Raw genomic sequence first — 27,591 nt, forward strand, 5'->3', positions numbered from 1 at the left:
TGTAGATCTCTTCACTCCTCCAAAGGAGAAGCGATCTACAAAGCTTCATAAACTGAATGCAGAAGGGGACGATCTCCTCTGAGACTGCCAGAGAATGAAGCGGTGACATTTTTTCACTGCTTCATATACGAACACCATTGTAAGCTTTCATACGCTGCCATGTTAAAGAAGGCTGGCCACTCTATTCCCTTGTACAATTTTTCCTTTAGATTCACCAAAATCATGTAATATGAGGTCCAACCTAAACACGTTCAATTTGTATGCAATCAGACAGGCCCTTGTACTACATAGTTGAAGGTAAATTGAATAAGGAAATTGTATGATGTATGGCTGGCTTAACTGTGCATGGCCAACGATAGAGCATTGTTAAGAAACCCAACTCCCTGCTTGTTGCTCATGGAAAAATACATAAATAAAATAAATAAAATGTCAGAGACCTGGGCTGCATTCAAATGGCTGTAACAAGGGTGTAAAAAAATGTACTGTTCATCAGACGAGGAACAAAATTGTGTTTTTTTTTTGTTTTTTATTTTTATTTTTTTTATTTTTTGTTTTTTGCAGCTGTGTAAATGAGGCTTTAAAAATAAAAGCCTCCACATCACATTTCCTGTCCACTGCTGATTGCTCAGCAATGACCGCATCAGCTTTAAAAATAGGTGTTTATCACTGTCTGATGTACACACTGACATCCATGGTACAAGAGCTTTAAACATAGGCACAATTTAAACTTAAAAACAGAGCATGTAATTTTTTTCCCCCTCCATGCAAAATAACATGCACACATTAATCATGGGGAGAAAAATACCAAATTTTACTTTGGGTGTTCTTTTCTGAAGTTGACCGTTTCAGAAGGCTTGCTATTATGGCCACAATAATGTGTTTTTTTTTTTTTTTTTTTTTAAATATATATATATATATATAATTATATAGGTATCTAGAGGATAAAATACAATGAGATTGCAGTTTTGTTTAAAACATAAAGATAATAAATATAATTTTCTGCCATAGATAAACAAGAAAATTTAGGTTGGTATCTGGTTGACCCAAATAACACATTGCTTTATAAAAAACATGAATTCATTGATGTGTAAACACTTTTCAGGTTCTTATTCGCACAATACGTTTGCTGGTTTTAGTTTTCAGTAGAGCTGCTCCTTTAAATCTCATAACCCCAGCGGTGTTTGTGGGAAGGGAGTTTCTGCCAAACCATAGCCAGAGTTCAGCTCTTGAAATGATCGTTCTGTCTTCATGTACGCCTTTTAAGACGGCAGATTACCTCCAAGGCATTTATGCATTTCAACTGACTGTTCCAATGGGAGGGTCTATTGCACAAACACCTGTTGTTTCGGGAGCAATTACAACCTCTTGTTCGGAGAAGTTTACAGCAGCAGCGATGCCTGCTTAGGAAGGTGCTCTGTACCGTGTCTCAACCTGCGCTATGTGCACTCCTCACAGGTGTCACACTTCTGTCCTGTTCAGAGTGACTGAATCATTTCAAAGTGTAAATATAGCTAAAACTTTTTTTTTATAGCGTAGGGAAGGGTTAAGTTCCTAGCAAGTTATTTATTTTTTGAACCATGGGGGAAATTTCCATTCACTTCTGTACCAGGATGTTAGAGGAAATCTCCCCAAAATTAGTGCAATTCCCCTTAAGGTTGGGTTCACACTATTGGGTGTTTCCCCTCATCCAATTCCCATGTCGGGAGATAGTGACCGGCTCTGATTGGAGCTGGTTCACACATCACCGGAGCGAATTGAGTCCTGTGCATCTTTTGATCCATTTCAGGTCCAAATTCAGCCAAAAATTCTGAGGGTGAAAACGGACCTGAAACGGTGAACGGGGACGCACCGGACCCCTGCTGTGAGCTGCTCCATATTGCAGTGTGACCCAGCCTTGGGCCTCGTACACACGGTATGAAAATCAGAAGGGAAAAGTCGTAAGACAAGCTGTCTGTGGATTTTCAGATTGTTAGTACGGTGCTTTTGACAGTCAATTTGACTTTTTCATCAGAAAAAAGCTGGATGTGCAGGCTATAACATTTTTGTGGGATGCAAGCTCAACATCTGATTTTTTTTGGATGGTCAGTACAGAAATCGTTACACAAGTCGAAAGTACAAACGCACATGCTCAGAATCAAGGAACGAGCTGGAAGAGTTTGATTTATAAACTACCATTCGTAATGTAGAAGTGGTTGCATGACAAAGGCATAATGAGCTAGTATGCATAGCATACTAGCTCATTATGAATTACTTACCTGAGATAGAAGCCACTGCAGCTGTCCTTGTACACCGCTCCGGCGGCTGTCATTGCTCCCGGAGTTACTTCAAGGTATCGTGGGCTTTGGCGCCGTGATGACATCACTCCCGCACATGCACGCACGAGCCGCCGGTAGCGGCACAATCACTGAAGCTACGGCGCATACGTGCTTCAGTGCGCATGTGCCGATGATATCAGCAAATGCAAATACAGGGATATCTCCTAAACCGTTTAGGAGATATCCGGGGTAGCTACAGGTAAGCCTTATTATAGGCTTACCTGTAGCAAAAAGTGTGTTTTGTAAGGGTTTACAACCACTTTAACAATCGTGATGTGGCAGCTGATGACATGTCGAAATGCAGCGCACATTCTCTTCTTCTTTATTTTTTTTTAATGCTCATCTTCTTTAATGGAATAACGAAGCTGCTTTGCTGGTGATACTGATTGTATAGTTATGCCAAACCTATTTTAAAAGGCGTTTGTACGATCTGAAAATCGCGAATCAACGCTCACCAAAATTCTATCAACTTCTACTAACATGAAAATAGCAGAAGGGGCCCAAAGGGTGGTGCGTGAGAAATTAATTTCCTCTTTATACTCTCACAGTACATCACTACATTTGTGTTTGTCAAGCATCAATTTGCGGATAGTTAGAATGCTAGACAAAATCCCGCACACGTGCTTTGACAAAAATCAGATGCTCGGTCGTCCAACAATCAAACCGTGTGTACGAGGCCTTAGACAGTTGTCCTTGGGGGGGGGGGGGGGGGGGGGGAAGGTGTTGCTAATGGAAGATTTCCCCTTACCTCCCTTTTTTTTTTTTTTTTTTTTTTTTTTTTTTTTGGGACAATCCTAAAAGGATTTACCCCTCGCTTTCTATCTCTATGACAATGGTCACCAGTATAGTTAAGCCCCATACACACTATCAGTTTTTCTGCTGAGTTCTTCCTTCAGGTTTACCAAAACCATGTAGTGCAAGGGCCTGCCTGATTACATACATTGATTGAAACTCTTAAGGTTTGACCTCCATATTATATTATATGGATTTGGTAAATCTGAAGGAAAAACTGATGGTGTGTATGGGGTTTTAGAGTTCTATCTGTGTCATTGTTGGCGATTTTTCCCTCAATTCCTGTCTGGTGGAATGATTGTCAGCAGGACAAGTGAGAAAAATCTCTATAAAGCCATCATGAATAGCAATAAAAGCCCCCCCCCCCCACTCCATCCAAAGCTGTAAAGAAAAGTTTTGGCTGGACAGACACTAAGGGCCGGTTCACACTGCAGGCGCGGCGAGGCGTCTCCGACTTGCCTCGCCGCGACCTGCGGCGACCTCAGCGGCGACTTGCAGATGACTTCTGTATAGAAGTCAATGCAAGTCGCCCCCGAAGTCGCCCAGAAGTAGTACAGGAATCTTTTTTCTGAGTCGGAGCGACTCGAGTCGCTCCTCTCAGAACGGTTCCATTGTACAGAACGGGGGCGACTTGCGGGAGCGAGGCGAGTCGAGTCGTGTCGCCTCGCATCGCCCGCTGTGTGAACCGGCCCTAAGTAATATTAAACCCTCCGTGTCTTTTTTTTTTTAGTTTAACATATTAAGCACAATAAACACAACCTTCCCAAATAAACCGTTTGCCAAAACTCTTACCCATACACTTGCACTTTACAACTTTTAATGCTCTCGGTACTGCTTCCCTGAACATTCAGTAATCACAGGAAAGGGTTAACGGCGGACAGTGCAGTCTGGAGCCAGCCTGTTAGCTTGGGGAAGAGAGGGATCAGGAGGATGGAAAGCATTGCCTGACTAGGCTACTGGGCTGTGTGGTTCTATTGAAGCACACAGTGTTGGAAGACACAACTATAGTCTCTGCTCTGCATGTAAGGGTGACTCTAGAATGCTACAAGAGAAAAGAGCCACCCGGAAACAGAAAAGCTGCTGGGGCGGCAGTCATCACACCAGCGTAAACTGGAACATAGGCAAGGATTAAAAGATAAAGCAGTTGTATTCTTAGTAAGTGATCAAATCAGCTACTGAAAGTGTTTATAAAAACCGAGAGTTTAAAAAAAATTTACAACATTTTTGGAGACTCTCTTTGGGAAAATATTGGGAAGTACTTCACAGTAAATGTCCTAAAGCAGTAAATAAAACAGCAGTTCTAATGAAAACTATTTTCCCAGGAGTTTGTTACAAAGAAAAAAATACATTTCACAAAATAACGCATTTTTACTTATTGGGATTTCCATTTTTCCAACCTTTGATATTGAAGTTGGGTTTATAGAATGCATAATGTCATTGGGTCCCTAGCTAATTTTAAAGCTGAATGCCAGGCAGATATAATAAACAGAAATAAATGCAGCTCTGTAATCCTTAATATACCACTAATGTATTTTTTAAATACAAAGACGGGCTCATCACTGTGCTGCTTCTCCTTTCAGTGTCCAGTCACAGACTGAGGCAGATCCAGGACAGCCTGGAATCAAAAAAGGTGGGTTGAACGATGCTGGCCATCAGACTGAGCAGTGGCGGCTGGTGCTCAAAATTTTTTGGGGGGTGCAAACCAACTGAAAAATTCTGAAAAATACTGAAACAAAAACAACAAATGCAGCCAACTTTGCCCCATCAATTGCAGCCTCTGTGCCTACCCCCCGTTGTTTGCCCGACACTTAAACCATTGTCAGGCAGCGGGTCAGTTGGCGAGCTGAGGGACAGGTAGAGCGGTAATGGCTCCTGTGTCCTCCATGCGCATCTTCTTCCTGTTCTGCTAGGCAGCCAATGGGATCGCCTCTGCCTTCAGCCAATCATGTGACTGGTATTACATCCACTCCTCCTGATTGGCGGTTCTGTGTTAGCAAAGCAAATATTAATTTGCTTTGATAACACACCTGGGTGGACTGCAAGCACAATGGTTTGCGCTTACAGTTCACCTGTTTTGAAGCCTATTAGAGCCTATGACTCTAATCAGGTGCTTAAAAAAAACACCCCACCACTGTAAGTCAGGTACCCGGCGTCTGAAAAGGGGCCAGACGCCTGAATAGGGGGTGGCTACAGCGCCCATGGATAGATCCATGCAATGCATGAATCTATCCATACTACACAGAGGGGTGGTGCCAGTGCGCCCTTAATTGATGCACCGCCACTGAGACTTAGGCCCTCTAGTGACAAAATAAATGTACTAAAGAGGAAACCCCTAGATCAGCCTTTCTTAACCTTTTCAACATGGAGGAACCCTTGAAATAACATTCCGGTCTTAGGGAACCTCTGCTAAAAATGGCTATATCTACAACTCATGATACATTTTAATGTGATGGTCAGTGGGATGAACGCTCCTCACACTTATGATCATTGGGAAGAATTACCCCCCTTACAGACAGCTAAAAATATCAATGGTGTCAGAGGGAACTTATCTGAGAGGCAAAAATTGTTTATTGCTGGAGGAATTCTAGGTTGTGTAACCCTGCTTTAGATTGAATGTGACCATCGCCGAAAAAAAGAGGGTTATTTATTTATTTATTTATTTTTTGTTCTTTTTAATGGCCTATTATCTAGTGTTTTTTTATTTATTTTTGTCTGGAGGCTTGCTTTATTCAAACTGTCTACTGCTATATGGTGAGCTCGATGGCAGACCTAATCCAGAATAAAGAGCCAGATAATCTACAAATGAAAAAGACCTGTACAGAAAGCCTCTGTTATAAGTTGACATTCTCAAAACTTTTGTGCCAAATGCAGATTTTGAGACGGTGACGATGAACGTGTATTACTGCGTGTACATAGAGAAAATTGCAGCTCGGGAGTTGAAGAAAGCAGTTTCACTTCCCAAAGCATTCTCCTTGAAGGGAATATGCATGGTTTATTTTCTTGTATAACACTGAAGTAAATTCAGCAGAGTGTATAAAATTCCCTTCTATTGTGCTACTAAAAAACGTAAGATTTCAGGAGCAAAATTGCATTACGTCAGAAAAGCCTGGGGTCGTTCCCTGAAAAAACAGAACAAACCTTTTTTTATTTTTATCGTGGGATCACTTTCTCCAACATGTAAGCTATACCATTAGCTTGTTTAGACAGGAGACAATAGATATTGGATTGGATTGCCATTGTAGGAATCCTCCACATTATATGCTGGGAAAGTTGAAGTATTCCAGTATATATTCTGGGGATTTCACTGCTTAAAGCTTGAAAAGTAGCACCAGTTTCAGGGTTCTGATTTTATTTTGGTTATCTTTATTTCCGAATAAATGTCATGTGACCTAATTTGGCACACTAGGGCCCTTTTTTAATAATTATTATTATTATTATTTTTATTTATTTTTTACTTGTACATAGCAACATATTACTGCACTTAAACTACATGGAGGGTTCTGTATTGTTTTGGATGCTATTGTGTTCATCAGTAAATTGATTTGAATTTTTTTTTTCTGACTTGAGGTTGGTAGCAAGAATGGCCTTCCATACCGATGTGTAGGAAGGTCCTCCTCTATGCCAATCCCTTAAAGAAACCAGGTTTAAAATTCACTACAATTAATGTTTTAAAAGCAGAAGTGTAAATGGACCCTAAACATGTCTAAATAAAATTGTAAAAATTCCACTCTGCACTTTTTATCACTTTGTAACCAAATGTGAAATCTTTTAACCTAAAAAGATTTAAAACCGAAATGGCCAGCTGCTTGTTGGGTCACTGGCATTGAAAAAGTTCCGGCGGTAATTGGGAAAAGGTTTCCACCACTGTGGGAATCCTTTCAGATTTTATTACCTTGTTTTGAATTGTTTTAGGCTGCTGATCGTTGATTTTGGTTTCTGTAAATTGGATTATCATTTGACAAGTTTATTTCTGAACATTGCAAACATTTTTCTTATTACAACTTTTTTTTGCTGTTCTGAGCTGTCTTTATTGTTCACCCTTTTAAAGGAGCAAGTGTATTGCTGAGTTTCAGTATGAATTTCATCTTCAATTTTTTTTTGTTTATACTATTGGATTCTTAATCTCACATTGGTGAGATTAGTGCTGTTCGATATGCAAATGACAGTGTTTGTTTAATGGTGGCCCCAGACAAAAGAGGATGCAACAATAGAGGAAGCTGGCACTCTCCAACCTTCTCCAGGTATCAGAAAGCATATCCTAATCAGCATGGGGGTTTCGGGCTATTCAGGTGCTTAGGCCTGTGCAGCAGTACAGGTATGCTACAGACTTCTTTTACTGCTTGCTGATCAAGGCAAGAATCGTAAGACTTTAGCCCATCTGACTCTTCTATGTCTTCTGAGGTGCCTCAGCTATTGAGGTCTATGGCCAGACTGAGGTGGTCATCTAATGTCTGTGGATTCGGTTGACAGTAGTTCTGGATCTGAGGGATGACTTGGATCCTGATTATGTGGAGAATTGTAGGTTTGGTAGTGTTGGTATAGCAGGCTCATCCTAAACCAGGGTTTCCTTCAGAATAGCTCCCAACTGTCCCTGATTTTCGAGGGACTGTCCCTAATTTGGAACAAAGTCCCTCTGTCCCTCATAGCTCCTCATTTGTCCCTCATTTTGGTCTGATCTATATAGTTGTATACAAAATGCACTATTTATCTATCAAAAAGTGTTTCCCAGCACTAAACCTTTCATACAATTTCTAAATTGCTGCAATTGTAAATTCCAAAATTCAATATAAGGGGAATAGGCAGTGGTAAAAAAGAAAAAAAAAAATTCATGGGTTTAAACAATCAATTTCTTTTGTACAATTCTCCTTTAGTGAGGCGTGACAAGGTGTGTGTCCAATGCCTACATACTTTTACTAATGGGTGTCCCTCATTCCCATCTCAGAAAGTTGGGAGGTATTCTTCAGCACACAGGTGGTTCCGTCTAGTGAATATAGAATTTAAAGCTTAGAAGAAAATTAGCACAAAATAGTTTTTTTTTTTTTTTTTTGATGCGATTACAATTTTTTTTTTTTTTTTTTTTTATTATACTTGATGGTCAATGCATTTTGAAGGTAAGTCTCCCTTCCTCAAGACTGTTTCAGCCCCAAAGGAGGAGGATTTGGTTACCCTAGAAATAGATCAAAGGTCCATGGGTACCTCAAGGCTTCCTGTAAATAAAGTAATACGTGGCAGTTTTTATATAAGCCAATAGTGTGCGGGTCTGTCTCGGTTTTTGGCCGATACAGATCTTTGACAGTCCTTCTTTCCTTGACTGCTTGAAATGGTAAAGAAAAGTAGAATCTTCACGTACAAGAATTGTACCTCCAGCGGGTCAAAGAGGGCTAATTGATCCAATGTTGAGGATTGTTGGTGACCTATGTCAAAAAACTTCTAAAAGTCAGGCTGTTTAAGGTCGCCCTAGGTGTGGACATGTACCAATGGTGGAGTGACCTTTTGAATAAAGCAAAGGTTATTGCAGTGAAACGCAAGGTTTCTGGGAGTTGCATTGTACACTGGTGCTGGGAATTGTAGTGCTGAATGTTTATGTTCAATGTTTATCTTTTTTTCAATGTTTAAAAAAACCTTTTAATAAAAAAATTTTACAACAAAAAAAAGCAAGGTTTGTGAACTGAAGGAGCCCATAAATTATTGCAAGCAGAGCACGTGTATTTTGTAGCCTTTTACAAAGCTTACCTTTCTTTCCAAATGTGTTAGTTGGGGAATGCTATCTAGCCCACAAAAGACAACTGTTGTGTAAACAGGCTCCAATTGTTGCAGTATTGCTGTGCTTTTTTTTATGTAGTGATGCGAGTTTCTGTTGTCCTTCTACTGTAGTTGTTGTGTGTGTTTATTGTGGTTTTTATACTAATTAAACCTATGAAACTGGTCTCCTGGATCCATAGAAGCTTGGATACAATTGATCTGAATTGTAGGCTTTCATTTTTGCTTCATGCAGCAAAGATTCAAGACCTTTCTGCAACAAGCGCTGAATATATTTATTACAAATGAGGAGAGGACTGCTGTAGGATAGACTTTGTGAGGTCCAGTGGCATAAAAGGCCCACCTATTTAGTTTGTGCCAGGATGGGTAAAAATAAATGATTTAAAATTTTTTAAAAAATCTGATATTTTTTCTTTCTATTAATCTGATTATTTTTTTTAAATCAAATTTTATTTAAAAAAAAAAAGCTTTTGGAGTAAAATCTGTCTAAAGACAGTTTTCTATTTAAGATACATTAATAATTTTAGTCTATTCAGCATGAAATAGAGCTCAGTTATGTAGCATGAGGCTGTATATTCTGCAATATATTTTCATTTTTGGTTAACTCATTCAATGAATGCGAGCAGAGATGACATGCACTGCAAAACAAAGTTTAGGAATGTCTATTCTATTGTTTTGCAAATCTATGTACACTACTGTACGATTGAACTGTATGATTGAATCGGTTCTGATATCGCTGTTTTACTAACCTGACCACTTATTATTCTAAATGGAAAACCTTCATTTTGTTTGTAAAGATTCAAACTACCAGCAAGAATAAGTCCTTACATTTAAAGAGCACCGGTCACTTCAGATCCATCATGGCAGCGCCTGTTTGCAGGCATCCACTCACCTACTGCCGCCACATCCCTTGCCTTGTTGTATCAAGGCTGCATCACCAGCCGCCCCATTAAAGTCAGTCAACAGCGGGTCCGAGGAGGAGCCGCAGTGGGACCGAGATGACAGTTACTCTTTAAAAATTATGATTTAAATCAAGTTGATTTAAATCTAGCCTTTCTGATAATGATTTTAATTGTGATTTAAATAAAATCCACCCTGGTTTGTACCCAGACGAGGCTTACAATCTTTTGTTCCAGCCACACAATCAAGGGAACATTTTAACCAGAAGCCAATTATCATACCAGTAGGTTTTCAGACGCCATATTGAAAATTCGATCTCTTTTACAAAAAACACAATTCCAAAAATACCTTACAAACAATATAGTTTCCCCAGTGGGATTTGAACAAGGGAACTGTAAAGCTCGATCTGCTATGTCCCACTGTCTAAAGCAGTATTAAACCTGAAAAACAAAAATTGAATATATTGAAGCTTACCAACACTTTAAATTTGGCTGCATTCATTTCCTTTTGCTTGTGTCCCCCCCCCCCCCCTTTATTTTCACCTGGTGAGTCGACAAGTAATACACTTCCTGTCTTGTGGTGTCTCCACTCTGGATGGAGGAACAGCGGAGACACCTTTTTGTACAGTAGAATTGTCAGTCTGGTGATAGGGTAGTGTTGGATATACTAGCAGAACAGAACTGAACTCCAGCTAAATACATCAGTTACAGCAATAGTGTGTGTGTTTTTTTTTTTTTTTTTTTTATACATAAAGCTTTTACATAAATTAATGTAGATAAACTCACAATATTGTGGCGCAAGCTGTCAAACAGTACCTCATCTAAAATGGATACTCCGCAAAGTTTATTAAGAGGCTTGAGAAAGAGACGAAGCATCCTTGAAACCTGTAGCCATACCTCCTCCATGTAAACCAGCGTCTGATATCACACAGGACTTTACCTCTAGGTGCCTGACTGAGTCACATGGCTCCTTGAGTGTTCTCTGACTGTCCGAAGCACAGCGTCTCTGGCCTGGATTATCTCTGTTATGTTCTGTTGGGGTCTAGATGACAGCCGCCAGTGAATTAAGTTTACATGACAGGAGATTTACTCCTTATCCAATGTGAGTCACCAATTACTATCAATAAACGTAGATTTTGTGTGTGTGAGTGTGGGGGGGGGGGATGTTATAAAATGAATAAAAGCTGATCGCTGTATGCACCCCTGTCAATGGTAAATGGTTTGTCTCAACCCTCAAACTACCATTTTGGAGGTTGAAAAATGACACTTACTGGCAGGATCACCAGGTGAATATTAAAGGAAGAAAGCCTAAAAAACAAAACTAATGCATAATTGTTAAGTTGCAATATAATACTTTTTTTTTTTTTCGGTTTACCACCACCAAGGCTGCGCAACCGATTTTGATACACAACCCAGTCTTGTGATTGTGAACGACCTCTGATAAGGAGCATTTTGGGACAGTGCAATGTCAAAACTCTGCTGGGCTAGGGAAAACTGATTGTGGATTTGTATTGGCATGGTATTCTTTACATATACAACTGATAAAAGGGTACTGACCAAAACCTTTACAATTTTTTCTTAATCTGTGCTGGTTCCTCCTTGTGGGATGTGAACTGTGGTACTAAGAACCCATTTTATGTGATGGGAAAGCCATGTTACTACAAAGACACATCAACATGTCACGTACGTACCACACCTCATGCACCTAAATGACAGAACAAACAGGGAGTTTGGGGAGTAGCCTGAAACCAGGAGTACCTTTCGTAACATGGAATGTAAAGAATAAATTAATTCAGTAAGACGTGTTTAAAATTAATTATGCGTATTGGCTACGGATCTGTGATAGGACAATGAAGCCCTCATTACCACTGATGTAGAAGCCTTCTGGTGCTCAGGCTTCAAATAATCAAATGTATAAAAAAATAAATTGTTTTTCTTTGCTGTAGAGATGTATTTTTAAATTTTACTAATGTTTTAATTCACTAGTATGGTTTTAATTTGCTAGATTGCAAACCTAATCATTTTATTACCAAAGTATATGAAGAAGTGCTGATCAATGCATTTATTGGCTAAAGATTCCTGCTACCATATTTCCTTATTGAATATAATACCCCATTAACTGCATCCAGCACAAAGAGCAGAAAAGTTTGTCTTTCTTGCAAATGGCAGCTTGTGTTGGTTATAACAAACTGGGCCTGGGACCCAATATCTAGTAAGCCTTTAAAAGGTGCTAGATTTTATCAGCCAATGTCTGCAGGGTAAAAACCACAATCAAAGCATTATCTGAAATTTTGGCAAAATCTTTATTGTGCAGAGACTAGAACAGTTGCAAATCTTTAGTTCTTTTTCATTACTGCTTTGCATTCTTAAAATGAAATTGGTGCTGTAACTTTTTCAATATATGCCTATTAACAATATCAATCTATCTTCAAAAAGTTTCCACGCTGTTATATTTATAAATATATTATGTCTTTTATTTTTTTTTTTTTAAAACGTTTTTGAAAAAAAAAAAAAAAAAAAAAAAAATATATATATATATATATATATATATATATATATATATATATATATATATATATATATATATATATATATATATATATATATATATATAATTACTGTATATATCTTTAAGATTCTGAACGCCAGCCTTTTTCCTTTTTAGTAAACGGCCTGTGTTAGTACTTCAGAATGATCCCCTATATCAGCAAAGGCGATCATACACCACCGAGGACGAGGCATGGAAAAGTTTCTTGGAAAACCCCCTGACCGCAGCCACAAAGGCCATGATGAGCATTAATGGGGATGAGGACAGTGCAGCAGCGCTTGGCCTTCTCTATGACTACTACAAGGTTTGTATTAATTTTTTCATTAATCTCCCATATCTATATAGACTCAACCTATTGCTCTGGCTAACACAGTAGATTTTTTTTTTTTCTTTTTTTTTTTAAAGAGCTTGATGCATTCATAAATGCTCAAAACATAACTGGATACTTACATTTATAGGTAATAACACCAGAGATGGTTGATCCAGGGAATATCCAATCGTGTTTTGTAGGAGGTTTTGGCTTGCTCTGGATATAGGATCCTGTATATATGGAGGCTTTCTATTTTCTATTTCATTTTTCTCTTCTCAACTTGACCAACTATGTAACCTCATGCAATGCTTTACAAAGTACACTGAACTATTCCTTGTAGGAGCTCACACTTTAATGCCCTTGCTATTCTTGCATGCATTAGAGCAAATTGATCTTCCAATGTGATTCTGGCTTGTAGGCAAATCCAGAGCACAGGCGGATATCTATCTATCTAAGTTTTTTTTATTTTATTTTTAAGGTTCCTCGAGACCGAAGACAGTCAGCCAACAAACAAGATCATGATCACTCCGAGGCAGAACATCATAAAAGGTTAGTTATGTGGAGGTGTTTAGTTTAAGTGTGTGTACAAATGTATACCTAATCTATTTAACATCCTGTAAGATTCCATGTTTTTTTCTTAGCCTGAATTAGAGAAAGCTAAAACCTGACATACCTTTTGAAGGTGGCGATCTTATTTGATGGTTGGGTCCAATTTACATGCATAGCCAACCGTTCATGGATCATTTACTACTTTCTAATGTTATTCTTTTTAGGTTTCTTCAACCAGGTTTGGAGCAAATTGCCATAACCCACAGAGGCCAGTTAGAATTATTCTTTCAACGATACTTCATAAATGGAAGTTTGGTCTTTGTGGATTAATGCAGTTTGCACTACAGACTTGTCTTTTGCATGTCCTGTTGAAGAAGCCCAAAAAATATGTTGCTTTAGCATGTTTCACAGTGCTTCTAAATTTCTCACATTTCAAAATGGCTAAAATGGGAATAAAACCGTTGAACAGATAATAAAAAGGAGAGCAGGCCCTGCCTGCTGGAGCTTACTTTCTGTAGATACTTTAACAATCAGAATGGTACTTTATTGAAAATATAGGCGTTGTACAATAACTGTAAATGAAAGGGTGGTACAGATAAGTCACAGCAGTATACAATCACAGTAGCGCATGGCAAAGCCAAGAATGGGCAAACAATAGAATAATATAGAAAAGGGTAATGTGTAGATATTTTAATTGCATATCATGAGAACTTTATGAACAAATAGAAGGTTTCTAAACTTGTAATGTGTTGATAATTTTGTGCAAATCATACATTTACTGTAAATGTTACAAGCAATTTAAAAAGTGGCTTTATGATCACAAATGTGGTACTTGTATTTGTACGATTCTTTTAGCTGGGAGGCAGAAGGTGGTACTTGCTACACTTTCCAAAAGGGTATGATGTGCCATGAGGGCATTTTTATGTAAACCAGCACAGTGAGCAAAATATTATTGCTCTGGGCAATAGGCTGTAACACAAACCCCTATAGTGTTGAGTTGAGCATATTGAGGTGGAACTGACCACAGTCGTATTAGGATCTCTATAGACTTTGAATTCTGATATTAATCACATTTTGTTTTTCTTTTTCAAAGGAATAGCCTGATACACCTGAATGAGCAACCACTTATTTGTACTGCAGACAACAGAGTCCAGGTTCTAAAAACCAATGTGCCTTTTAATATTGTCCTCCCGATTGGCAACCATCTGGACAAAAGAGGACATCTGAGCTCTCCAGACACCACAGCCACAGTCTCCATTACATCAATGCCTGCCCATGGCATCAAGACAGAATCGGCAAGCCATGGCTTCACTGTGGACATCCCAACAAATGGCTACCATGCTGAGCCTGTGGAGCGCATTGTGACCTTTGATCGCAATGTTACCCCTGACCACTACAGCTCCAGTAGTCAACCACCCAGCTCTCAGAGGCGGACTCCTGACACCACCTTCTCGGAGACTTTTAAAGATGATGTTCAAGGGGTAAATTATTTTCTTCTGTTTTTATTTAATTTTTCATTGTGGCCAATGGGAAATGTTTAGACCTTGCACTTGCACGTTGCTCTTTGTTTAAAAAACAAAATAAAAAAAACACCTTAGTTGCCCAGATGTCCTGAACCATAAATGATGGTGGTAGAAAGATTTTTCTAGGAACATGAATATTTAGATTGTATGTTAGATCTCATGGTTTCCCTAGTAGCGATTTGGTTTCTGCTCAACCAGGTGATGACCACCTGTCTGTAGACTGGCTTATAGAAGTCTTTCTCCTTGCTAAGATTGGTGACACAAAAACAAACCCCTATATTCCTTATCACTGCTGGTTTTTGATCATTTATTATCCTTTTTTTTTGTTAATTTTTTTTTAAAATGCGGCTTTTGGTTTGCTTCCTTAGGTTTTCTTTCCATCTGACCTCAACTTACGGATGAGTAGCGTCAGCTCTGAAGACTACGGTTTTGATCATGTTTCTGGGTATTTTGTTCATTACTCACATTTATTAAAGAAATTTGCATTCTAAGATATATATATATATATATATATATATATAATATATATATATATATACACACACACATGGCTGGGTGCCAGGAATAATGGGTACAACTGCTTATGAATGGTGTGCACACTCACAATTATTAGAAGTAGTAATGAAGAAATGTCCTCTGCTGGTCACCATGTTGGTGTAGTGAGGGAGCTGACTGGCACAGGGGCGATCTGCAAGGCTTGGGTAGATAACTGTCAGAGCTGCAAGAACTGTGACTGGAAGGAGAGAGCCTGAGTTTGGTACAGCTAAGATTTCTGCAGATCCTGGCCTGGAGTGAAGAACAGGTGCATGGCTCCTGGGGTTGGCAGCGTGCAGGCGCTAACATAGAAAGAAATTGGCAGGATAGCAGAGTAGTGGGGAGAGTATTGGGGATCCAGATTAAAAATGTAATACATTGCAGCTTACCAGTCCTTAGATGTAATAGCTGCATTCATTTTCATTTTTAGGCTAAGCATATTTTCAATGGGTACGGACAAGATCTTGATTTTGCTAGAAATGCTCACTTCCTATGAGCTTAACTACAAGGATGAACCAGTTCACTTTTGGAAACTACTCATCTCCCCATCCCCAATGTATTGAACAAAAGCAGACATATTTGAAGTCTAGCCTAAGTGGCACCCATGGCTCCCTCCAGTAGACAACAATGGACATGTAAGCATAGACACACAGGAACAGGAAGTGTGTTCAATTTATTTGATTACCAGTTGAAAATAAACAGGAAAAAAGCCTATAAAAGAAAACCAATGATGCAAACAACGCATCTAATGACTGGTAACCTGCATAATAATAAATAACTAGTTTAAAGTAGTTGTAAAGGCTCCTGGCTCCTCCGGCCTTCCAAGTGCCCCCATAGCAAGCAGCTTCTGCAGGCTTGATCCCGATCTACACTGTGTGCGTCTGTTGACACACAGTGCTGCCCAGCCCTGCCTCCTGCTCCCTTGTCACGGAATTTGATGGACAGCAACAGGAGCCAATGGCTCCCACTGCTCTCACTGAATCCAGTGACTTGGGAGGGAGAGACTGAGCAGTGCTGTGGCTCTCGGGCACAGCACTATGAATTGAGAACAAGCTTGGATAAGTATTTAGGGGTGCCTACGTGTAAAAAGGTATGTGTGTGTGTGTGTGTGTTGGTGGTTTTATTTTTTTGTTTGTTTTTTTTCTGCGAATGCAGTACACTTTTTTTTTTTTTTTTTTTTTTTTTTTTTTGCCTTTACAACCACTTTAAGTATGATTTTAATGTGTACATTTTGTGTTATGGGTTTCTTACAGTCTTGTAATCTGTTTTTTGTTTTGTAGAAATAATTTTGAATATACACTTGAAGCCTCAAAATCTTTGCGACCAAAGCCTGGAGACAGCACAATGACCTATCTAAATAAGGGACAGTTTTACCCCATTACACTGAAGGAGATTGGCAGCAATAAAGGGATACACCATCCAATTAGCAAAGTTCGAGTAAGTCTTTGTCATTGACAATACAGTAAACCCCTCGCCCTAGAATTTCTTTCTGTGGGCAATATTGTCTCTTAAACAGGTGCAAGTCTTTGAAACGTTCTCAACTCAAGGAAAAAGAATTCTATATGGGATCACAATATGTAAAGGTTGGGCTTGGGCAATATTCACATGAGTTCTTTACCTAAAATATATCCCTGTTTACCCTGATGCCAGCTGCCCAGATACAGATGTATGGAAACTGCTAAGACTATCCCATCTGCATGTTTACTTCATTGTACTCTTTGCTGTCTTCCAGAGTGTTATCATGGTTGTGTTTGCTGATGACAAAAGTAGAGAAGACCAACTTCGTCATTGGAAATACTGGCATTCCAGGCAGCACACTGCCAAACAAAGATGTATCGATATAGGTAAGCTTTTAATGGGCAACAACCATTGAGAAAAGCTGCTTTGTGTTCAAGATGAATCCTGATTATGTAGAAGACACATTTGTTACATTGTGTGAAGCATTATAATGTTTATAATAAGGTTTTGTGAAACTATGGATCATGCTTTGCATTAGAGCCTGAGTTTAGCTTAGGCCCTAGGAAAGTTGCACCCTTTTGCATGTACGCATTCAGCAACAGTACAGAAGCAATTTTTTTATTTTTATAATGGGTCAGTTGAAACTGACTTCAAAAATGGTTGAATGTTGAATTGTCCTCATACATTTCTGATGCTGGTGTCAGAATCTCTGTACTTGAGTTCTCTTTTCTGTCCATTTATTGTAGCCAATACTTGTTCTTCCTGTAGTAATTTTTAATTTTGAAAATGCAGCCAAATAAGTGAAACAAGAGGCAAAAACAAAAATTCTGGAACTAGATATTGCCAACAAGGGATTGATAGTCTATCCCTAGCTTCAATATTTATTTGATCCTTCCTTTGCTGAAAAGCTTTTGGTTCCTCCATGTTGCCTGCCATGTGATCTTTTTTGTGAATAGTGTAGCCTTTTGAAGTTGGATCAGTCACTATAGAGTTGTCAAATTATTCCACATTTGACCTGACTTATGATTGTTTTACAGCTGACTACAAAGAGAGTTTCAACACCATCAGCAACATTGAAGAGATTGCCTATAATGCCATTTCCTTTACTTGGGATCTCAACGATGAAGGAAAGGTATGTGCAGACTCTTCATGTATTTCATTTTCTTGGTATCCTTATTAAACTGGGTGTGTTGAATTTATTACCATCCTAAGCTGTAATTACGGGTGTGCACTCCTGAATCAATATGTAATCTGATTTACTGCTGTAGCTACTTAGTTTGCAGGGGAAAAAAAAAACAGAAAAACCTATCATTTGCCATTTTCTTACTAGCAGACTATAGAATAAAGCTTTTTAACCAGTGTGGTAATTTACCCACAGGGGCACCTCTGAATGGGTCAAGGGGTACTGTTCACTTGGTTTTTGTTTTAAATAAACCAAAGGAGCGGTAAAAGCAGTAAGAAGGTTTGCTGGTTCGAATCCCTACCATGACACTACCTGCCTGGAGTTTGCATGTTCTCCCTGTGCCTGCGTGGATTTCCTCCGGGTACTCCGGTTTCCTCCCACAATCCAAAGACACGCAGGTAGGTTAATTGGTCTCTGTCCAAAAAAAATTGGCCCTAGTATATGAATGGGGACCTTGGATTGTGAGGACCGATGTGAGTGTGCAATGTACAGGGATAGGGATAATTGTAGACACTCACTCCGGTTGAACTGGATGGACTGGTGTCTTTATTCAAGCTAACTAACTATGAAACTATGAAACATGGTGGCCACCATAGCTAGTCTCTCCTTTTTGAAGCTGCTATTTGCTTGGCTATAATACTGAACGTCAATTTTCAATACTTGAGTCACTGGCCTGAAAACAAAAGCCATGCAATTAATGACGGACTTTCTTGTGATTTACTTACATGCATACATGCATACATACATACATACATACATACATACATACATACATATGCCATATTAAAAAGCCAAGAACATAATTTAATTTCCTTTCAGCTTTAAAGCTGCCTGAGTCATCTCTATGCTCTTTGGACAGGGGTGGTGTTCAACTAAACAGGCTAGTGGTAGAAAGGTGACCTATAATGCTAAATAAATGTTACTTGCCAAGTGATGGTGACTAGGATATGTGAATCACAAGACTTGCTGAACAGACTTTCAAAATTGTTTGAAAGTGTGTGTATATAGAAAATAGCTGGGAGAAAATCTCTACAAAGCAGAAAGTATTTGTCTCTAAATTGTCACCAGAACAGGTGTCCCCATTGGTAGATTTTCCTTCAACTCCTTCTCTGGTGAGACATTTTTTTTTTTTCCGTCACCTTATGCATCGGTGGCAAATGGTCATTAGAACAAGTAGAGGGGGTGGATTTTCCCAGTGGGGACAAAAACTGTCATGAAAACCTGATGGGTTCTAACCCGTTCTTACTTTGTATAAAACTAAAAAAAAAAAAAAAATGCCTATACATGCTGTTTTTTCATAGTTTATATGCATTTAAACTGCTTACTTGGAGTTCTGCTTTAAATGGTAGTGTGCTGCAATATTCCACAAAATTTACCGAAAGGTGGGTTTATACTCTAAACACCATATTAATGGTCTTCCTCATTAATCAGCACATGGCTGCCTTGCTCTAGGACTGGAAGTTTTTGATCTTGGTCTGTGTTTTTTTTTATAGCCTTGCTCCCCCAGTCTGCTAATAACTAACTTAATCTGTTCTAGTAAACTGGTGACTTGTCGTGACAAGAGGCCGTACACGCTGCTTGTATGTAAACACATCCAACTGATGGAAAGTTTCACTTAAGGGCTGTTATTTTTCTACGTATTCTTTGATATGGAAATCATTTGTTTGTGGTATAATAGTAGATATTATCCCAAAGTGGTTATGTACACACAGGGGAAAGGCGAGTTTCGATCTCCTTGGATTGAAATGGGGAAATGCTGGCTGGGAAAGCCCATGACAATGGACCATAGAATAGCAGGCAAAGGGTTTTAGTCCTAAAAAGAAGCCGCTCTGTCTTTCTACTCCTTCTTCTCTGGCAGCGAATTGTCGCACTTATTCAGCTACACTCTGTGCTATTGTAAAGGGGCCAACCGGCTGCTTGGAAGGAGGCGATGAGGTGAATGTCTGGGAGAGTTCATAAACAAACACTGCGCGGATTGTTGAACTTGCTTTCTCATCAGTTCGCCAAATACAAAGACAAGGGGAAAGGAAAAGAAATGTATGCTGAACTCGGGATGCTTAACCCATGCTTTGACAGAAAACCACAGGGAAAAATGAGAGAGGAAACACACTGAGCACAGCTGGTGACCCTAGGGGCACCAATTGGGACACTGAGTAGGGGTGGTGTACCGGGGGGGTGGGTGGATTTGGGGGCGATGACCCAAATTGGGACACTGAGTAGAGGTGTACTGGGGGGGGGGCTTGGGGGGGTACAATGATGACCCAATTTGGGACACTGAGTAGAAGTGGTGTCCCTTGGGGGGGGGGGGGGGGGGGTGGGCAATTTGGACACTGGGCAGAGGTTTTTTTTTTTTTTGTTGCACCTGCTTAGGATAATAGTAGGTTTCTGATTGGCTGTTGCTGACAGCACCTTTTTTTTTAATTTTTTTTATTTCTATTTTCCCTGAACTCTGCAGACTTTTTCTCTAGCAAATTAAAAAGCGAGTTAGATGGGCATATTCAGTGCACAGAAAAAAATGCAATGGGCAGTATAACCCAATGTGAATGTAGGCTTTATCAGCACAAGGGACAGTGCTAAAAATTCATTGAGAAGTGTGACTTGTTTGGGTGGCTACTGTCTTAGTTGAAATGCCATATGTCTCTGGCAAGAAACCTGTAACATCATTGGTGTTTCAGCTTTTGGAGAGGCTGGCTAAAAAGGCTTCTTTTTAGATCGCAGCCCCATGTTCTTCATTGCACAATTGGTGACCTGTATGATTATACTGTCACGTCAGCACTACAGGGCCCCCATTTGCATTCCAGTATAAAGACATGATGAACGGCAGTGATGATCCTTTGTCATGTAGATGACTCCTCTACATTTATTTTTCAAGGAGGTGACACATGTCATCATGGAAGTTTATTTAGTATATCATTAATTTTGAAGTATTTGGTACTCCCAATGATCTGGCACAGGCTCTTGTACCTGTAAAAGGGTTAATTGCAGTGTTTATTTACTTATGTATCAGTGTGTATTCATTGCTTAAATCGCTAATTGGCTGGGTACGGTGACTGAACATCAAGGGATTAATTTAAAGGGATACCACATGAATGATACACTATTATTATAATAAGGCGTTGCCTGTTGTGTTTTTTCTTCCTTTTTTTTCCCCCCTTCTTTTCCTACTTCGCAGTAGTTATGTAGATCATATTGTAAAATAGGATAGACAGACTGTATAATATTATCACAGTTGTGCTCATAAGTTTACATACCCTGGCAGAAATTATGATTTTCTTGGCAATTTTTTAGAGAATATGAATGATCACAAACTTTTTTTTTTTGACTCCATGGTTAGTGTTTAGCTGAGGCCATTTATTATCAAGCAACTTTACTCTTTTTAAATCGTAATCACAACATAAACTACCCAAATGACCCAGATCAAAAGTTTACAGACCCTGGTGATTTTGGCCTGATAACACGCACACAAGTTTACACAAAGGGGTTTGAATGGCTATTAAAGGTAACCATCACCTGTGATCTGTTTACTTGTAATTTAGTGTGTGTATAAAAGGTCTGGACTCCTGACAGACCCTTGCATCTTTCATCCAGTGCTGCCCTGACATTTCTGGATTCTGAGTCAAGGGGAAATCAAAATAATTGTCAAAGGATCTATGGGAAAAGGTAGTTGAACTGTATAAAATTGGAAAGGGATATAAAAAGATATCCAAGGAATTGAGAATGCCAATCAGCAGTGTTCAAACTCTAATCAAGAAGTGGAAAATGAGGGGTTCTATTGAAACCAAACCACGGTCAGGTAGACTAACTAAAATTTCAGCCACAACTGCCAGGAAAATTGTTCGGGATGCAAAGAAGAACCCACAAATAACTTCAGATGAAATACGGGACTCTCTGAAAACACGTAGTGTGGCTGTTTCAAGGTGCACACTAAGGAGGCGCTTGAAGAAAGATGGGCTGCATGGTCGAGTCTCCAGAAGAAAGACATTATTACGCAAATGCCACAAAGTATGAAAATCTTTTTTTTTTTTTTTTTTTTTCCCCATCTGCTGCAGTTCAGTAACCTTTACAAATCTTGTCTTTGCTCCATACTGTGACTGGACAATGGAGAGACAAGCAGCAAGACTGATGAGCCATCTGTCACTCTGCTTTCTTCTCCTGTCAGCAAGTTCCTTGTTATCACATGACTACTGCAGCACAACTGACTACTCGTGCTGTTCCTCCCTCTGTCAGTCTGCTAGGTACTTATGCTGCAATTCAAGGAAAAATAAAATGATTTGGTAACACAGAGCTGCATTAACAGAAATTTGGTTAATTTAGTAAATCTGTGTGCTCTACTGGATATGTTTTTATTACTCTATCTTTTATAGCAGTAGTGAAATTTGCATACTATTTCCTCGATTGAAACCAAATGAACTTTCCTAACATGACAGGGCCAACTACAAATGCACAAGTTTTGTTTATTTCACAATGTAGGAGGAATGAGGATGAACCGGGTTATCGCGCTTTTGCTTCGCATTTTGCTTTTGTTGCCTCTCTAAGGAAGAATCTTGCTAAACAAGCTGAAGATGCTTTGAGGATTGTTTCTTGGGGTTGGGCCTAGAGTTGGCCAATGGTTTGTTACCTAGTAATGTCACTTAGATGACTTCACTAACCAGTTTTACCACTTCTTCATGAAAGCCATCTACAAAGCCGTTTACTTGATCTTCGGAATTATCATTGTTTCTTCAGGCCTCTGCTGGGCATATCTCTGCTTTTCAGTCTCTTCGCCCTAAGGTTGTTCTGTGCAGTATTATTATTATTTTTTTTTTTTTTTTTTTTTTTAACATTTTACAATATCGGCTTTCTTATTGTACTGTGGCCCGGGTCGAGCAATCTGTTTGCACCAGCTATAATGAGTTAAGTCAAGTTAAAGTGTCAATGAATAAAAAAATAGACTAAAAGACTCCTGAAAGACTTTTAATACTTGCCTGTCTCAACACCCGTTCCTACAGTGTTTGCTCCGCTGCTGAGTCAATCTGCGCAGAGCATCTTTATATATGACCCACTTTGGGTTTATCAGATGCCTGCTTTCTGTGTTTCCTCCTTCTGGCCCTTTCATTTGTATGGGATACAACAAGTAAATTGGAAGCCACTGGGAAGAACCGCAAAACTTGTGCTTTCACTTCATGAGTGATCATGTAATTCAACAAGTAAATTGAAAACATATGTGAGCCCTGATATTTTAAAGAGAAGTTTCCATGGAAAACAAAACAGAACTTACCTTCACCCAGCTTCGGACACTTACAGGAGATATGGGTGACATCGCTGTACCTCCTGTTAGAGCCAAGTACTAGAAAATCCATGAGTTGTTCTCCTGTAGTGGTTTGGCAATCAATCAGTTATGCCAAACATGCCTCCTGAAAGCAGGAGATCCATTTAGCTTGATCGTGACAACACTAGCAAGATACAAGTCCAGTGATCGAGAAGTGGTAATTGGCAGATGTTGGATCTAGAAAGGAAAGGATCACTGATACTCCCAACCCAGGTGAATAAATGATAAGGAGTGGTTTCAGCCACTCCTCATCGTTTGTTCACCTGAGCTGGTCAGGAGTAGCAGCGATCCTTTCCTCTTTACATTTACTAGCCCTTGGATTGGTATCAGGACAAACCTGCACCTCATGCTCCTGGATACAGGGATATGCTTTCACCTCTACTTTGAGCGGCGGGAGTCCTAGAAACTGTTAGAGGAAAAAAAACACACAAAAAAAACAGTCTGAGTATAAATAAACAAACCCCTATGTCTCTTGGCAGGGTTATTCCTTGACTATCTTCAAAGAATGTGGTGTGTTTTTTTTTTTTTTTTGGTTTTGTTTTTGCCTACATGGCCCCACTAAGAAGAATATACATGTGACATGTTTCGGGATACATTTGTTTGCCTATAGTCCTTGTGGTGGTGTGTGGGTTTTTTTTTTTTTGTTTTCTTTGGTCAATTTTTTGCTGTAGACCGATGAACTGTGATGAAACCTAATCAGCAATGCTGCTATTTTTATATAAGTGGTGATTATGCGGCGCTCCCCCTTAGAAGTAACTGTGATTATAAATGGTGCAATAATAATCTTGAGGAAGTCACGTGAGTGGTGACGTAACGCGTAAGAGGAGCCGGGTGACGCCGTTGGCAGCAAAGAGTCGGATTGCGGCTGCCTATTTATTTTTAAAGGCATATCTTATCAGTTTTCATAGGATCAAAGAAAGAGGGTCTCTTAAAGCGGTATCAACTTTATACCCCCACCAAGGCGCTACTATCCTGAAGAGATCAGTGGAAAAAGACAGCAACCTATCCAAACCCCAAGGGGGGACTAAGCGCATTTGACCTATATCTTAGGTCCACACCCTGAGGTGAGCGTATTGCAGGGAAGGTGGTGGGATCACATTTGCATGACGGTGATGGATATTACAACGTTAGTGCGCACAGTGGAGGAAGAATTTTATGTGGACTCTCCACTTTGGGACTTGTTTTAATTAAGCTTTCTGTCATACTCCTACGGACTTTATTTGTTATCACGGATGATTTGATCACAATTTTTTTTTTTTTAATCACGGATGGTTTGATCTTATTACTGATGTTCACATCTACAAGGAGTGTCATTCACACTTTTATTATTGTAATGATTCATGTTGCATATAAGTTCACTTTATATATTAATAATATTATTGCACTATTTTTTATAATTGCATAGCTACTTGTAAGGGGAGCGCTGCATAATCGCCACTTATATAATCTAGCATACGTGCAGGGGCACATTTGTATGTGAGCAGCACCCACCACATACAGCATATAGAATTTCACAGTAAGGTATAAGTAGCGTGGAAAAGTACACAAAATGACAATGCTGGTATTTTTTAACTACTGTGATCTTACAAGTCATAACTGCATTATATTAAATAACCACTAGGTGGCAATGCATTCATATACTTCTTCTAGAATCTAGAGCTTTGTGGCCAAACATTTTAAGTGTTTTCATAGTAGTTTTATTATTTTGAGGTACTTGTATAGTGCTGTCAATTTACGTAGTTGAACTATTATAACCTATAAATAACTACAGTAGAACATGCACATATGCAAACTGTTTAGGGCTGTAAATCTATAGTCAGTCTGTGTGTATGTATGGTTCTACATGAGTTTATTTAGGAAATAACATTTTTTAGGGTTGCAAAAGAAAAAGTATTTAAAAAATTGGATACACAAATTTGCAAGCACTGGCAATGCATAAAAGACCAAAACCTTACAATGTAAAAAAATTAGGTTTTCACACCTAATAGAGGCATTTAGTAATAGTACACTGCTTTATTTTTAACAAATCCTTTAGTAAGTAATGTATTAATTTTTTTGGATCTGAGAAATTATGTTTAAAACCATCATGCATTTTTGTTTTAAATTGAAATGCCACACCACAGAATATAAAAAAAAATTGAAGTATAACTAAACTTGAGTTAAAAATGTAATGCATTGCATCTTACCAGTCCTTTTTTAGATGTGGTCGCTGCAATCATTTCCTGATTTCAGACTAAGAACATTTTCAGAAAGTGCAGAAATATACCTGCTGATTCTGATAGAAATACTGGGGTAGAGTTACTAAAACTGGTGCATTTAGAATCTGGTGCAGCTGTGCATGGTAGCCAATGGGCTTCTAACTTCATCTTGATTGATTTAAGCTTTGGCAATAAAACGTGGAAGCTGATTGGTTTCTATGCAGAGCTGCACCAGAGTTTGCACTCTCTAGTTGGGGTTATTTACCTAAACTAAAGTTTCTCAAGCAATGTTATCATCTTTCCCAAAACTATCCTCTATGTAACAGAAATGAGGAGAGGGAGATGTATTCAGTGCCCGATTCAACACCGTGGAGGCTCCTAGGCAGTCTTGTGCGTGCGCTCTAGTGGGATAACCTTGAACTAAGTAGTGTGCACATTGGCCACTAAATGGAGCTGTCCATCACTACTGTACATTACACATACATTTATTGTACCAAAACTTTTTACAAACTAACAGCTGAAAGAAGGTGAGCTTTTTAACAAACTGTAAAGTGAACCTGATGTCTTTGGATTATGTACTTTAAGTTGTTATTGGGTATATTACAATAATACAGTATTTCCTCTATAACGTTTACGTGTCTCGTGTGATAAATTATTATTTTTCTTTTTTTTAAATCTTTTGTAAACAATTTAAGAAGGTTTCATTGCAATTTTTCTTGCAAGATCAAATCCAATATTTTGATCTGTGGTCGCGGGCCCTTAAACCGCATGGGACCCATAGGCAGGTGCCCCCTCTTGCCTAATTGGTACTGGGTGTATTTGTAGTCCAAATCCCAGAAACCAACCTAGAATGAAAACACTGCTCCTCCATAGATACAGTATGGTGAGTGAGTGTTGCCCTGCTAGGACAGGAAGCGCATTCGTGGCAGGATCAGCAGGTATAAATGAGGCAAGTCTGAAAAAGAAATCAAATGCATCTAAAGACTAGTCAGCTGCAATATAATAAAAAAATGTTTTTGAGTTTAGATACGCTTTAATAAAGGTGACATTTAAATGCTTCTGGTGTTTGCTTTGTTTTTGTATGATGAGATTAGATAACTACTACAAATTACTGGAATTGATTGTATCATCAGAAGTCCTTCTATAAATGATTACTGATGTGTGTCTGTCCTTGTGTGCAGGTCTTCGTATCTGTGAATTGTCTAAGTACAGACTTCTCCTCCCAGAAAGGGGTAAAGGGGCTGCCACTCAACATCCAGATTGATACATACAGCTACAACAACCGAAGTAACAAGCCCATCCACCGGGCATACTGCCAGATTAAAGTCTTCTGTGATAAGGTGAGATACATCTGTCGGTGTGATGGAAGTGCTTCAAGCACACATCTTTGTAGGTTTCATCATGTTTACCTTTCCATTTAAAGACTAGACCTATACAGCAGGACATTTTTGTCTATTTCAGTGCTATGATTCATCTGCCTAACATTTCTGGTCAACCTGCAAACACAAATGTTAAATATAGTTTTTCTGTTGTAGGGTGCCGAGCGTAAAATTCGAGACGAAGAACGTAAGCAGAGCAAGAGAAAAGGCAAGTGTACTGAGCCCAGCCCCCAGATCAATGCTTGTAAGTAGAAATGATATAATTGTCCCAATACGTCTCACTGACCTGTTAAGGTGCACATGGGGCTGTCTAGGTACAGTGCGTTCCTTGCAGCATTTTGGTGTATCTGTGAGGGATAGATGCAATGTCCTGTCCTGCTCCCTGCAACCTGTCAAAATCTGTCATGTAGCAGCTGGATGTCTCACCTATTCCTCCTGGAAACACTAAAATGCCAGAAGGGATGCATTGCACCAAGATGGCACCATTGTGTAAGAGGCTCAAAAGAGGAAATGCAAGGCAAAATTAACTATACGGCCTACACGTGTCCTACACTATGCATAGTTCAGTTCTGTTTCTTATTGTTGTAGGAGTCCTGTTACTATAGCTCCCACTTGTCCCTGATTTGGGAAAAAAAGTCCCTCTGTCCTTCTTTCCTCCTCCATTTGTCCTTCATTTTGGTCTGATCTATATCATTGTATAAAAAAATGCACTATTTATCATTTTTAAAAAGTGTTTCCCAGTGCTAAACCTTTCATCTAAATTACTGCATTTGTAAACTTCAAAAGCCAGTATAATGGAATAATCGTGGTAAAAAAAAAAAAAAACACAAAAGCA

At 39.1% G+C, this 27,591-nt stretch overlaps 1 protein-coding gene across 1 annotated transcript in view; it reads left to right on the forward strand.

Moving 5' to 3' along the window:
- The window catches only part of GRHL1 (grainyhead like transcription factor 1), a 40,971-nt gene that overhangs the window by 3,445 nt on the left and 9,935 nt on the right, over positions 1–27,591 (forward strand). The window contains exons 2-10 of the mRNA XM_077488768.1: positions 12,432–12,618; positions 13,103–13,173; positions 14,267–14,654; positions 15,065–15,141; positions 16,511–16,667; positions 16,963–17,074; positions 17,726–17,820; positions 26,559–26,717; positions 26,913–27,000. Coding sequence (XP_077344894.1) covers positions 12,432–12,618; positions 13,103–13,173; positions 14,267–14,654; positions 15,065–15,141; positions 16,511–16,667; positions 16,963–17,074; positions 17,726–17,820; positions 26,559–26,717; positions 26,913–27,000 — 1,334 coding nt within the window. The remainder of the gene's footprint in view (positions 1–12,431; positions 12,619–13,102; positions 13,174–14,266; positions 14,655–15,064; positions 15,142–16,510; positions 16,668–16,962; positions 17,075–17,725; positions 17,821–26,558; positions 26,718–26,912; positions 27,001–27,591) is intronic.

Source organism: Lithobates pipiens, unplaced genomic scaffold (genome assembly GCF_037356315.1).
Source record: "Lithobates pipiens isolate NorthernLeopardFrog02 unplaced genomic scaffold, aLitPip1_a1.2 Scaffold_18, whole genome shotgun sequence".
In the NCBI taxonomy this organism is placed as follows: domain Eukaryota; kingdom Metazoa; phylum Chordata; class Amphibia; order Anura; family Ranidae; genus Lithobates; species Lithobates pipiens.